Raw genomic sequence first — 13,010 nt, 5'->3', positions numbered from 1 at the left:
TCGTCATCTGGTTTGGATCCAAAATATAGCCACATCCATATTCCTTCAGTTTCTATCCTGTCGCTGAGTGATCCCATCACCACCGCGCTCACGTCACCCGTGGACCACGTGACTACAAGGCGCTTGGTCATTGGCTGAAGGTCGTGGCTCACAGCGCTGCTTCTGAGCGTAAAACTCACAAAGGAAAGAAGCATTTCTGATGCAAGTCCAGTCGGTTTAAATGAAATGCAGAAAATTAAATCAGACGAAAGGGTGAATCGAAATCGTGATTTTTAACGATTTACCATGCAGGCCTAATGTGCAGATGTGAGTTATTGCCACTCGAGTGTAATTACGGATTGATAATTACACTCACATTCGCTGACATTTAAGTGAGCCATCTCTTCCACTGTGATTTTACAAGTCATCTCCAAGTTTGATCACCAGTATGTCGAGTCACTTACAGCAGGGCTAACTCAGAAAAACAGGTCAGACGCCCCCAATTACCACTAGGTACCGAAAGGCACGCGGCACTCACAAGAGGGCTCCAAGTGGGAACGGGTTCTTGCTGAGGTTTCACACCAGCATGTTGTGCTTTCAAACATAGCATCAGTATGGTTTCAGTGTCTTCTGTGACTCAGACAAAGAGCCTCAGGGCAATACTGACTTGGAACAGGTGGGCTCCCTGACGTCTTGTCGCCGGGCTGAGTGGAGCCACAGGACTGAGCGTGCTCCAGAAGTGGATGTTGGACAGCAGAGGACTGGGGGTCAGCAGCAGAGTGGGAGTCTGGGAAAGAAGCCTTGACTCATCAGTGTGAACACCTCAAACCAAACATGTCAGGCCTTAAAGTGCCATAATTGTGATGCACCTGTCTCAGCAGTGCAGCAACAAAACCTTTGTCTAAAGAATCACAGCACATCTGAGGCATTATTTCTGTGTGGAGTCTTGAGCAAGCAGACATTTAAGTGATGTTTGGATTGGAAATCTCACTCGAGTGCACAAACATATTTCATCAGTTCTATAAGAATTGTCCTGCTTTCCAGATGCTCCAGAAGGGATCTGAGATTAGATTAGATTAGACTGCCCTTATTCGTCCCACAAGCGGGGAAATGCTACATTTTAAAAGCTTGTCTAAAACAAGAAACTATAAAGAACAAAGTGAAGATTCTGATTGAGTCTTTGTCAAGACACATCTGCTCAGAACAGAATAGTTCTCCGTTTTTGAAATCACCTGTAGCATGGCGGGCGTGAGCGAGGCGGTAGGTAGCGAGGGACTGCAGAGGTTCATGGGGGAGAAGTCCGACGTGGTCACCAGGAGAGTGGGCGGGCTGATTTGGAGAACTTTAGGTGGCTTTCTGGATTTGCCTGAGCTTTGTTCGCCAACTGCAGCCTTCTTCCTTTCATCCACCAGAACAATCTCGTACCCAGAAGACGTGCCACCAACACTGTCCACCTGGACGGGAAGAGATCAAGTCTTTCATGGAAAGTGAAGAAAGGGTGAAGTATGTAGTGACATATGGACAATACACAAGGACAATTGTATGTACTGTATATCGAACATTCAAAACCTATTCTACTCCACCAGTTGACCATTTGAGGGGCGAACCACACCACGGATGGACGAAAGCGGTCCCACCATAGCAACTCATTCTCATGTATTTTGGAGCAGTATTTAAGAGCAGAAACTCTGGGACAACGTGATAAACACTCATGAGAGAGAGAGAGATCTGCGGACACCATTTTTAACTGACCCACAAACATTTTTGCTGCGACTCACCCCCTCAAAATTGAAAATTTGTGTTCAGTGTTGCTACTGAAAATGATTCAGTCATTAAGAAGAACTGACAAAAGGGTGATGCACCAGGTCTAAGACGCTGGCTTACACAAAAAACATGAATATTTACAGAGAGAAATCCCAGCCTAGGGAACAGATGTTTTTTTGTGTGTGTCTGGATTTTATTATATACTTTATCTTTTCTGTATCTTTATAGATATATTTTCAATGTCTAGTGTCTTCTGTACTTGTTCTGTAAAATCTTGGTAAATAAACAATACAAAAAAGTCAATCAATAAACAGTCAATCCCGGGTCCCTTTATTGTCCAACACTGAGCTGTCAAACTCATTGTCGCTGGAGTCAAGAGAAAAATAAAGAAATGGTCGCGCTCCGAGGCAACGTACCCGCTGTTTCTCAACTCACCTTGTCTTGCAACTGGGCCTCATTGTTCTCAGGCGTCTGGGTGTCTTCAGGCTGAAAGGATCCAGGCTCCATGTCAAGCACCAGCTCCTTGGACGGGTCAGGCACATGACTTGCGGGGGAGCTTGCCGAGGTGATGTCCGACAGGCTGAACTGTGGCTTGGATGAGGACTGCTCTGAGGAGAACATCTGCTGAGGCCCCAGGGCCACATCTACCCTGAGTGGCAAGGCCTGCTGAGTGTGTGAGCGGCCGGACAGCAGGCTCTGCTCCAGCGTGGCGTGAGACACCGGCCTCGGAGAACTGTTTCCAAATTTGATGACGGACGGCAGCGGAGCCGGATGTGCTGGTTGAGTTTGCAGAACCTGTCCATCAGCAGCGGGGATTCTCTTGTCCACCGCTCTCTCAACTGAGGCGTCCACTTTGCTGGACTTGAAAAGTTGCCGTTCGTTCTGCAGAGAGTTCAAGGTAAAGGAGGTGTAGAGGCCAGAGTGGATGTAGTCGTTGCGGCTGGACTGCTTGGTGCTGGAGCCCAGAGAGGTGTGCGTCCCGCCTTTGCTGCGCTCAGCACTCTCACTCTCCTGAAGAGAGGCGTCGGTCATCCTGGCGTGGGCAGCCGCAGCGCCCTCATCCTCACCTTCACCACTCACAGCAGCAACTCCTTTCAAAATGTCCGGGTAGGAAACAAAGCGGTAGACGAACTTCTGACCATTCACCTTCTTGATGATGTTCTGGAAAACAGAGGAGCAGTTCAAGGACTGTAGGAGCCACGTCACACGTGACAGCAAGGTGTGCACGATGGCACACGCTGAAGGAAGATCAATCGCTTACATGCTTTCGTTTTTGTGGAGTTACAAATACGTTCAGAACTCTGTGTCTGCTCTTGCACGACAACACATCATCTCTATCCAGTCCATGTACATTTTACTGCTTTAACGCTGCGTGAAGGCAAAACAATAAAGAAAGATCCATTTACTTCACTATGATGAATTTTAAATAAGAAAATGGATCATTCTTTCTGGCTGCTAACATTCACACTCAGAGCAGCCCCTGGATTTTCTGCAACAAATGCCGACCATGAATTATGCTTTTGAAGATCAATACATGAAACAAAGGGCACAACAGAATACCTCAAATGAAAGGCTGTTTTTTTTTTTTAAACTTGGTGAAGTGTGATTTCATGCTGAATTCATGCTCATGTCGGTTGCAAAAAGGAAGAGTATCAGGGAAACTCCATCATGGCGGCAGCAGAGCGCTCACCTTGTCGTAGTAGTATCTGAGAGCCCGACTCAGCTTGTCATAGTTCATATTGGGCTTGTTCTTTCGGGCCCCCCACAGCCGTGCCACCTCCTCAGCCTGCAGCAGTTTGAACTCCCCTTCCTCATTGGTCCAGCGGATCAGCGGCTCGTTATTGGAATCCAACAGTAACTGGAGGAGAAACTGCCACAGAGTGACAGAGTTGTCCATATCGTGCTGCGGGGGAAAGTACACGGCACGGTAAATCAAACGCCACAAACCAACAAATACAGCCTGGACCACGGAGATGCCAACTTCAGTTCTCCTTCATGACCCTGACATGACACTGAACTGGCTGAGATGACGTGCACGTCCTGGGATTCCGACCAATAACAAACTACTGTCATTTATTCAAACTCGTGCTGTTGATCTCTGCACTGAAAGACGAAGGATGTGAGCTGTCAAAAAGGTTGAACACACACACTGAACACACCTCGCACTAGAGAGAGGACAAAACAGAGATGAAATTGTGTCTTGTGTTTCTTTTAATGAGGCAGGAGGCCAGCGAGGCCCTACTGTGGCGTGACAGAGAGTCAGAGCACAGACGGACCCCGACATGGCGACGGTCCTTCTCGATGTTTTGAGGTCCCCCTGCTGCCTCCCTCACTTCTTTACAAGATTTTGGAAAAGCCTGGCTCACTGACAGCAAAGGTTTGAATCAGGTCAACCGGACTAGTAATAGTCAAAGCAAAGGTTTCGCCTCCTATCCAGGAGACTTGGTCAGTTCTAATGAGCTGGGTGGGAGTTCAGGCTTATATTACAGACCAAAACACGGTTGTGCAATGGGCTCCCCAGTGTCACCCATAGTTGCGAACCTGTGCATGGAAGAAGTTGAGAACACTGCTTTGGCCTCATACAAGGGCACACCACCCTGCTGTGGGTTCAGTTGATGTTGATGACACCTGGGTCTAGAAGGGTGAAGTGGAGCCCTTCACACAGCACATCAACCTGGTAGAGGGACACATCAAACTCACCCGAGAAGATGTGGAAAACAACAGACTACCTTTTCTGGACTGTGCTGTAAACATTGAAGCAGACAGGAGTCTCAACATTGAAGTGTACAGGAAACCAAGACAGGCAGAGCAATACCTCCAGTTTGACTCACATCCCCCACCAGAAGAAAAACTTGGAGCGGTCAGAACTTTGAGAGATTGAGCCCAAAACGAAGAAGCAGACTTGCATCAGGAATGCCCTTCAAAAACGTGGCCCCAACTGGGCCTTTACCAAAACATCTAAAGGGAACACAAAGGACAAAGAAAACATCGTCCAGCGCCGTAACCATGCCGTAACCATGGTCTCAGAGAAACTCCGAAGGATCTTTAGCAAACATGAAGTCCGGGTTCAGTTCAAACCATGCAACACTCTAAGACAGAAACTTGTCCATCCCAAGGACAAAACACCAAAAGGAGCCATGTGGTTGATGCAGTCCAGTGCAGCCAAGAGTGTGCGGACCTTTGCATTGGAGGAACTAAACCACCTCTCCACAGAGGAATGGCCCAACACAGGAGAGCTAACTCCCCTGGACAAGGCTCAGCAGGCCATTTACATCTCGAGGAGGTGGTTTGAAAGAGGAGTAGAATTTTGGTTTTTGTCAAAGTGGGAAAACCCTGGTTAAACAGAGGTGGAGAACTGAGACGCCATCTTTCATCCTCATACAAGGCTGTCCTGAACACGCTCCCAGGCAGATGTAGCAGCCGCTGAAGGCCCGGAACACAACACTGGGTCACTGACGCTGTTTTTGCTGGAGTGGAGGCATGCCTGCCAGCAGGGGGCACTCTTCTAATGGCTCTCTCCTGCCACCACACTACTGACCACTGCAGGGAGGCAGTGAAGAGAAGAAGACAACAAACCAAACATTTGTGTCTGCCGCTACACCAGCGAGATACAGGCGGTGACGACACGCTCAGCTGGAACTCGGGGGGCCACGGTAGTACTGTCCACACCACTCGTAGTAGTGTCCCGGACACCCGTGTGACCCATGACATGGACACAGTATCGGTGACAAACGCAGAGCGTCGGTTGTTAGCAGCACCTCACAACACGCTGTCAGCGACGCTTGCGTGGAGCCAAGCGCACGAACTGTGGTCCACCGGACCGTAGAGCCGCTCGTGTGTGAGACCGCCATGACGCCAGAGACTTGTTGAAGTTGTGTGAGGCGAAGACACTGGAAACCTCTCGGCTCCAGCGTCACCGCGCTGAGTGGCAGCAAGCTAGCCCAGCTAGCCCGGAGCTAACCTGCCGCTCGACCTCACCTTCTCCTCAGAAACTCCCGCTCAGTCCGCGACGAGTGCAGCCGCCGAGCGACGCTGCCCACAACATGGCTGTTTCCTGGCGCGGGGGTGGTGGTGAACGGGCGCACGGTCCTCACACACACACACACGGGCTGAGGGGAGCAGGCGCGCGCGCTCCCAGTCGCTGTCACCGGGACAGGAAATCACGCGGCCTTCACTCTCCTCCCCAACTCTGCCGGAGACACGACCGTCCGTGGGCTCTGTGCTCGCACTTTGACGCGCACTTTTCTGCAGCTGCGTTGGTGTGTCACTGAACCGGGAATTGTTACCAGACCACTGTAAGTTATGACGCGAGTCTGGCGACGTTCCACTTATTCCCTGTGACAGACTGAAATGTGGCGAAACCCCGACATTACTCGTTTGTTTTCTCCATCCGAATATTCGGGAAATGTGGCCGAAATGGTTGTTTTTGTCCCGCCAGAGTGTAGGAGCTAAACAGGAAGTTGCGTATGCAGCAGGAACAATTGAGGCTTTTATTCTGTTCTTCATTTCCGTTAGTGTCGGTACTTCCTGTCTGACGTCATGCAACACGCATCCATCAATAATGTTTATTTTCGGAATCATACACGTATTGTAAACATATAGATTTCGAAAATAAACAAAGTTAAAAATTCAATCATCGAGGCTTTGTTGTTTATGTCCCCAGTCACTACACTTCTAACCCAAAACAGTGTAAATCATTTAAAGTTGAACAATTCTTTATCCAACACGAGTTTCAGTGGATCAATGCTGTTTTAGTCTACAGTCAATGGCAACCTTCCCTAGACGGGATGGAAAGGTCTTGTTTGAAGCATCTCACTGTGATACATTATCAAACACGGATATTAAAACCCTGACACATGATCCAGGAACATGTATCAACCCTGTGAAGCATGAAGCATCAAACAGTGCACAGAGAGCTGCGGCGCTTTAGAACGGAGCTCTTTATTGGTCCCTGAGAAGGAGTTCAAATCCTCACTCTACACACGTGTCTCCCATATAAAACATCTGATCCACATCCAAAGGTCTTATTTGAGTCCTAATCTGGAACCATGTGTTGAGTGTCGCTAGTGACTAGTTCAGTTCTGGTTGTTCTCAGGAGGAGAGAGACGATGGAAAAGTTTGTCAAACGACTTGGGCTTGCTTGAAGCAGCGGTTCCTGGAGACAGTGGAACGTCTACCTGGAGAGGGCAGCCACCTTCCACCCCGCCTCTGCAGCAGGGGTGGGCACATTCACACTCCTCTTTCAAGAAGAAACAGAAGAAGCCAAGGAGAACAGATGAGAAGTGGGTGGCCCACGGTCAGGTCACACGCAAGGAGGCGAAGGTGACCAGCAGCATGAGAAGGTGCTGCAATAAAACCATGAACCAGAAGAAAGCAAGGCGGCAGCTGCTGTCATGACACGGGTGAGTTTTGACCTTTCCACACTCCACAGCCTCCATTCAGAAACGACAGAACACTGCCATGGTTTATCATTTTTATTTTTTGCAAATAGGAAAATAGCATTTCTGGTATTGAATACAAAGTAAAATGAAACAGTAACATGTCTGACGTTCAACCAGATACACAGGAGGGGCGCGGACCATGATGAAGGAAACAGGTTTGGATGTAGGTCAGCGGCGCAGCGCGGAGGAAGGGGTGGAGGGTGGGGGGGGGATAAGAGCTTCCTGGGGAGCTTTTCCTTCAGTGACCATCGAAGAGTGCTGAGCAAGTAAGAGCGAGAACCGGCAGACAGCGACGTCTCCATCACTGGAAGCAGAATAAAAACTCATAAAAGCTATAAAAACATATACAGTCTTGATTTTCTGAGCAAAAGTTGCTCATGCTGGAATCATCCCATTTGAGAGCTGTAGTTTTACTGGTGGTCTTGAGGGATGTTCCTCTGCTGATGTCACACTGCGAGGATAAAGCCAGTGGGTCCAGGAAAACCAAGCCCTCCAGGAGGAGCCGGCGCCTCTCCGCAGCAGCGCCACACATGGATCCACTACATGTCTTTAGATGTAACCGAGGACGGTGAAGCCCTGCTGCGTGGCGGATTTCAAAACGCAGGCGGCGCAGCCCTTCCACGGAGACCTGACAGCCACCCAGTCCGAGCACCGGGAAGATGTGCGGCAGAAGAAGCACCAGAATCCTTCTGAGGTGGTCAAACATGGCAGCATTTGGGTCACAGCGCTCGAGAGCAAAATGTTCATGGGAAGGAACGGAAATAAACCGTGAGGAACGACCTTTTTAAGGCGAAACAAAGTGCACTTGAAACCAGCAGACTCATTGGAAAGATTGAGAAACCAGCCGATCAAGAATCCCAGCAACAGTCGGCCTGACATTCCGTGACATGATGGAGCTACAATCGTCGGAGGGCAGTTATGACGTCACCACACGTATTTGGGGCTACAAAAGGGGGATCTGATCCAGAAGGAGGCGTAATAGCTTAATGCACTGATAGAGTCCAACGCCAACTACCACCTGTAGCTGCCCATCCCTGCTGCAGAAGCCCTGGGCTCCTACAGTAAGCGCTACTGTACGGTTGAAGGAGCCATGTGTTGATTCACTTTTGCACCATGAAATCAAAGGCGAGGAGGAAGGCCCTTGGTGTGGGGGGGCGGGGCCTTCAGAGCTTATGAGCTGTGAGGAAGCTCCTCTGGTTCTGCAGCCTCAGAAGCAAACGGCTGTTCCGAGAAGACCAGCGCCGAGAGAGAAGCAGGAAGGAGGACGGGCATCTGCCTGTCCACAGCTTCTCTTCAGTTTGAAACAGCACCATGGTTTTTCAAAACACATGTGGGGAGATGGTCACATGGGTAAGGTCTTGACAACACACACGTCACCGAAGAGCTTCCATCGCTGTTTAGCAGCCTTGGTTCTGTGGCAGCACACACACGTGCTGCTTAGTGTTTGCACTCAGGAAGTCCACTCTCGTTCCAGTTCGTTCCAGAGGAGGCGGTCAAACAGGCCGAGTGGAAGGAAGGAAGGAAGTGCTGTCATGGCGAGGGGGCCGGGAGGAACCAAGTGTGGGGAGGAAGGAAAAGGCATCTGCTTCCCGGAACCTTCAGGTCCTGAGGGACACCTGATGGCCAGCGCTCTCACAGCGTGGCCCGGAGCATCCGGCCGGGCCGCGAGCTGCGGTGCACCTTGGTGTGTTTGGACAAGTGGTCGCTCCGGGCAAATTTCTTCTCGCACAAGGTGCATTCATAGGGCTTGATGCCGGAGTGGGACCGGCGGTGGCGAGACAGCTCGTCGGACCGAGAGAACCTGGAGGAGACAGACGGACCTGGTTAGACAGGGGGCGCCGGCTCACACACCGAGCCGTCTGACGACTGTCGGGTGACACGAGCCACACCACAAAAACAGGTCCAATATGGCGACAATCTTTTCACTAGTGCTGCGACTTAGCCATCATTTTCCAGTAGTCGACGAGTGGCCATGACCTTTGTCTGGAGCTGTTTTGAATTTCTGTTCAACCTAAAGTTGCTTCAATCCTCTCGCTGTGATGCTCCCACACCAGACATGATCAATATTAAAACCCTGACACATGATCCAGGAGCATGTATCAACCCTGTGAAGCATGAAGCATCAAACAGTGCACAGAGAGCTGCGGCGCTTTAGAACGGAGCTCTTTATTGGTCCCTGAGAAGGATTTCAAATCCTCACTCTACACACGTGTCTCCCATATAAAACATCTGATCCACATCCAAAGGTCTTATTTGAGTCCTAATCTGGAACCATGTGTTGAGTGTCGCTAGTGACTAGTTCAGTTCTGGTTGTTCTCAGGAGGAGAGAGACACAGGACACTTGACTGCATCTACAGCAAGTGAGCGGCGTGCTAACCCACATGCTAGCTAGCTGTTAGCCCTGTGGCGTCACACTCTCTCCCACCACTCCACCATGGTGACCTTCTTCAAAAGAGAAAGAGGTTTGTAGCCACCGACTGAATTCTTGTACTTCTGAGTTTGGAACCAACAGAGTGAGGACATTGTGTTCGGTCCTCACTGTGTCAAGCCTCAGTTTGAGGGTTAAAACAGCAAAACAGCTGGGTCATTATCGTTGGGTTTCAGTTTGGTTGAGAGTCAAGGTGAAGTTTGTCCGTGTGTTTCAGATGGTTAGGTTCAGGGGGAGCGGCCGGGGAAAGGGTGACGTCAATGTATGTCAATGACGGTCCTCACTAAGAGAGCAAGATGTGTGTGTATGAGCGCTTGATTATTATTAACACACTGTCCTTGTGAGGACCTTTTGCCGGTCCCCACAGGTCCAAACCTCAATTTGCGGATGAAGACTCACAATGTCCCCAAGGGGAAAGCAAAACAAACATGTGCATGTGCATGCGTGTGTGTGTGTGCGCGTGCGAGGTCCGGAGACCTTCCGCGCAGCACCTACCTCCAGCCACACTCAGGCCAGCTGCATGTGTAGGGCTTCTCTCCGGTGTGTCGGCGGAAGTGCGCCTTCAGGTGGCTGCTCTTGGTGTACATCTTGCCGCAGCCGGGGTGGGAGCACTTGTGGACCCGCTCCGTGGGCGGGACCTTGGCCAGCCGTGGCGCCGCCACCGCCGCCGCCTTCAGCAGCCCGCCGACCGGGCCGCCGAGTCCCGCCACCTCGCCCAGCTCCAGCGCGCTCACGGCGATGGGCAGGGGGGCGATTTTCACGTACTTCTGGTCCGAGGCCTTGGACAGCAGGGTGGCGGGTGTGGAGGGCGCCTGAGGAGCCAGCAGCGTGATGTTGGGCCCCGCGGTGCCCTGCAGTCCCATCACCAGGTGCGTGAGCCAGACGCCACCCGCGGGGGCCTGGGGCACAGGCTGAAGCTGGAGCAGCAGGGGGGCGCTGACGAGCACGGGTGGGCTCTGGGCGGCTTGGGAGGGGGGCGGGGTGACGAGGGGGCTGGAGCGGCTCCTCTTGCGCAGATGGGAAGTTGTGCTGCACTTGGAGGCCACCGAGTCTGTAGTGTGGCGAGTCTCTGAGGAAGAGGTGGCGCTGGAGGCGGGGCATACAGAGTCACTGGAGAGGCCATGCGACGGCGAGACCTCTGCTTTGGGAGCAAACAGCTCCTCCTTAACAAGCTCCATCTTCTCCTTCAAGAACTCCTCGATGTCCTCCAGAGTGGGAGAGAATGGAGACGAGGGGTTGAAGGAAAACTCTGGCAGCTTCGGCTCACGGCTCCCAGGCTCCTCCTCCTCCTCCTCCTCCTCCTCCTCCTCACCTTCCTCACGCGCATAAATGTGCAGCGCCGCACCGTCGTCGTCGTCATCCTCTTCCTCCTCATCTTCTTCTTCTTCAGCTGGTCCCGGACTGCAGCCATGCATGACCTCCATCTCTCCAGCTTCCAGGCTGTCGCAGGAGGCAGAGCTTCCTCCCTCACTGTGGAATCCTTCCCCCAGACACAGGAAGCCACTGTCCTTAAACAGGTCCACCTCCAACTTCAGGGCTCTGCTGCTGAGGGACACCATTGATCTGGGCGGCGCAGGCAAACGCAGGTCAGAAACCAAGGAACCTGCAAACATCACAGAGAGACGCTCTTCAGTCCAGGTCACCAGACGCCCCTCTCAAAGCTGGGTGGGAGCAGAACAGTGTCCTGTTTTCAACGGCAGCACAGAGACATCTTCTCAGATTCAGGTGAGCGACTTCCTTCATGGCAGCAACCTGGGACATCACCGTCACACAGAGCAACACATGGACTGAAGCGAGTGTGACATCGACTCACTACTTTGAACCAAGCTCTCCACGAGTGGAAATAGTTACATTCATAAGCCCCGCCCATCGAAGACGCTTCGCTTCCTTCTCACAGCCACGCCCACTCTGCTGCCATTGGTCAGGAGCAACCCTTCAGCCCGCCTCCGCCGGCAGCTGCTGCTACACAGGAGCGTGGTTCTCGTACTACATAACGCCACATAAACTTCACACACTCCATCAAGCTGACGTGCACCACCCTGCTTGGTTGTTCAGACATGAAAATACCTGGAGCTCCTGCTTCGGTGGACCAGACCGACTTGGTTCCGTCTCACTCTCACTTCAATGTTTGACCGGACTGTCAGATGAAGATCATGAAGACGCGGCACCATATTCCCTCCCTCCTCGTTGAAGTCACGTGCGATGCCAAACCCTCACATGGTCCCACAAATCTTGGCACCAAGGGTGGCGACTCGGACGTCAAGGATCCTGAACCCTAAACGTCCAAATCCCCATGATGGAACTGTAGAATAGAGGGAAGTGAGTGGTGCAGCGTCTGCCCAACACTATAAACCAACATGGCCGACCTCCAGCTCCATCTCTCTCCAGGCTGTTTCTGAGCCTCTACATCAACAGAGCAGCAGCTACTGTTGGAATGAGCCGCTCACACACACCTGTACCTCTCAGACTCCGCCCCCATCCAGACCTCCGTCAGGCTCCGCCCCCCTCAGAACCAAACAAGCCTTCAGGTGGAAACCCCTCAGGGAACATGGACTTATGTCAACACCAGTTTTCATCCAGCACCCGTGTGTGTTCATCTATTCTGCACGCGTCTGGTTCTCTGCACTAGAAACACACAGGACTTGTTTCCATCCCTTCAAACCATGGCTCAAAACGGACACGAGGTTTTCTCTCGCGCATGTACAGAGGCTCCTTATGTCCCGTCACGTTGCTCCGGAACCTCGGATGGTCGCAACCTTCTTCGCAGTTGCTTCAACCGGCCGCAGAACCAGGTGGTTCAGTTCGGAGGTCCGCAGCACCCTGAGGTCGCAGTCACGCGCTCTGGTGGGTGTTGCGGCATGTGACGGGGTCACGGGGTCAGCAGGCCGCGCGTGTGTTTGGCGGATGAGTGTCGAGCGGAGTGAGCGTCGCAGAGCCGCGGAGGGCCGCAGGCTGCTGCTGCTGTTGTTGTTGTTGTGGTGGTGGTGGCACATGTTGCAGCGGGGCCTCGCGCTCACACGGGAGCGGCGCGAGCCAGGCTGGTAAACACGGGCCGCGCCGTCGCGCCCATATGGCGCCTGAAAACGCGGCGAGGGCAGCGAATCCGGCGGCAACGAGGCCCGTACAGGTCGCTCCGGCGGTGGAAAACACGGCTAGCAGCGTCCCACACGCGCAGCTCGAGCGCGTCTCCACACGCCTCCTGCTCGGGAGCCGCGCGGGTTAGCGCCACCTACCGAGACTCGTGTCCGGCCGCTCGCTCGCGTGAACCCGCTCCGTCGACGGGATCGGTGTCGCGGCGTCGTGTGGTGCTCCAGCTCTGTGCGCCTCCACTCACGGCCGCGGGTCCATGTTGGCGTTCCTTCTCCCTGCGTCACGTGACCGCGCCGCTGCACCGTCCG

At 52.5% G+C, this 13,010-nt stretch overlaps 2 protein-coding genes across 4 annotated transcripts in view; both read right to left on the bottom strand.

The window, feature by feature from the left end:
* Positions 1-6,192, bottom strand: part of elk4 (ETS transcription factor ELK4) — a 34,637-nt gene extending 28,445 nt beyond the window's left edge. For 2 of the 3 annotated variants that reach the window (XR_008414794.1, XM_053867285.1), the window contains exons 1-5: positions 5,722-6,191; positions 3,434-3,646; positions 2,179-2,904; positions 1,212-1,433; positions 647-766 (exon numbers count right to left, since the gene is read on the bottom strand). Coding sequence is in view for 1 of the 3 variants with exons in the window: in XM_053867285.1 (XP_053723260.1) it covers positions 647-766; positions 1,212-1,433; positions 2,179-2,904; positions 3,434-3,640 (1,275 nt within the window). In the remaining 2 variants the exon portion in view is untranslated. Of the gene's footprint in view, positions 1-646; positions 767-1,211; positions 1,434-2,178; positions 2,905-3,433; positions 3,647-5,721 lie in introns of all 3 variants that reach the window. The other variant, XR_008414795.1, reaches the window with a different exon arrangement.
* A 732-nt stretch (positions 6,193-6,924) lies between these two features.
* On the bottom strand, positions 6,925-13,010 carry si:ch211-117k10.3 (Krueppel-like factor 15). The gene is made up of 3 exons (XM_053867287.1): positions 12,846-13,010; positions 10,108-11,215; positions 6,925-8,985 (listed from the first exon to the last, which is right to left on the bottom strand). Exons 2-3 carry the CDS (start codon positions 11,169-11,171, stop codon positions 8,817-8,819), a joined length of 1,233 nt encoding a protein of 410 aa, XP_053723262.1. The 5' UTR covers positions 11,172-11,215; positions 12,846-13,010; the 3' UTR covers positions 6,925-8,816.

This window comes from Synchiropus splendidus, chromosome 6, assembly GCF_027744825.2.
Source record: "Synchiropus splendidus isolate RoL2022-P1 chromosome 6, RoL_Sspl_1.0, whole genome shotgun sequence".
In the NCBI taxonomy this organism is placed as follows: Eukaryota; Metazoa; Chordata; class Actinopteri; order Syngnathiformes; family Callionymidae; genus Synchiropus; species Synchiropus splendidus.
Note: the sequence above shows the minus strand (reverse complement) of the source record. Positions and strands in the feature narration are given on the sequence as shown.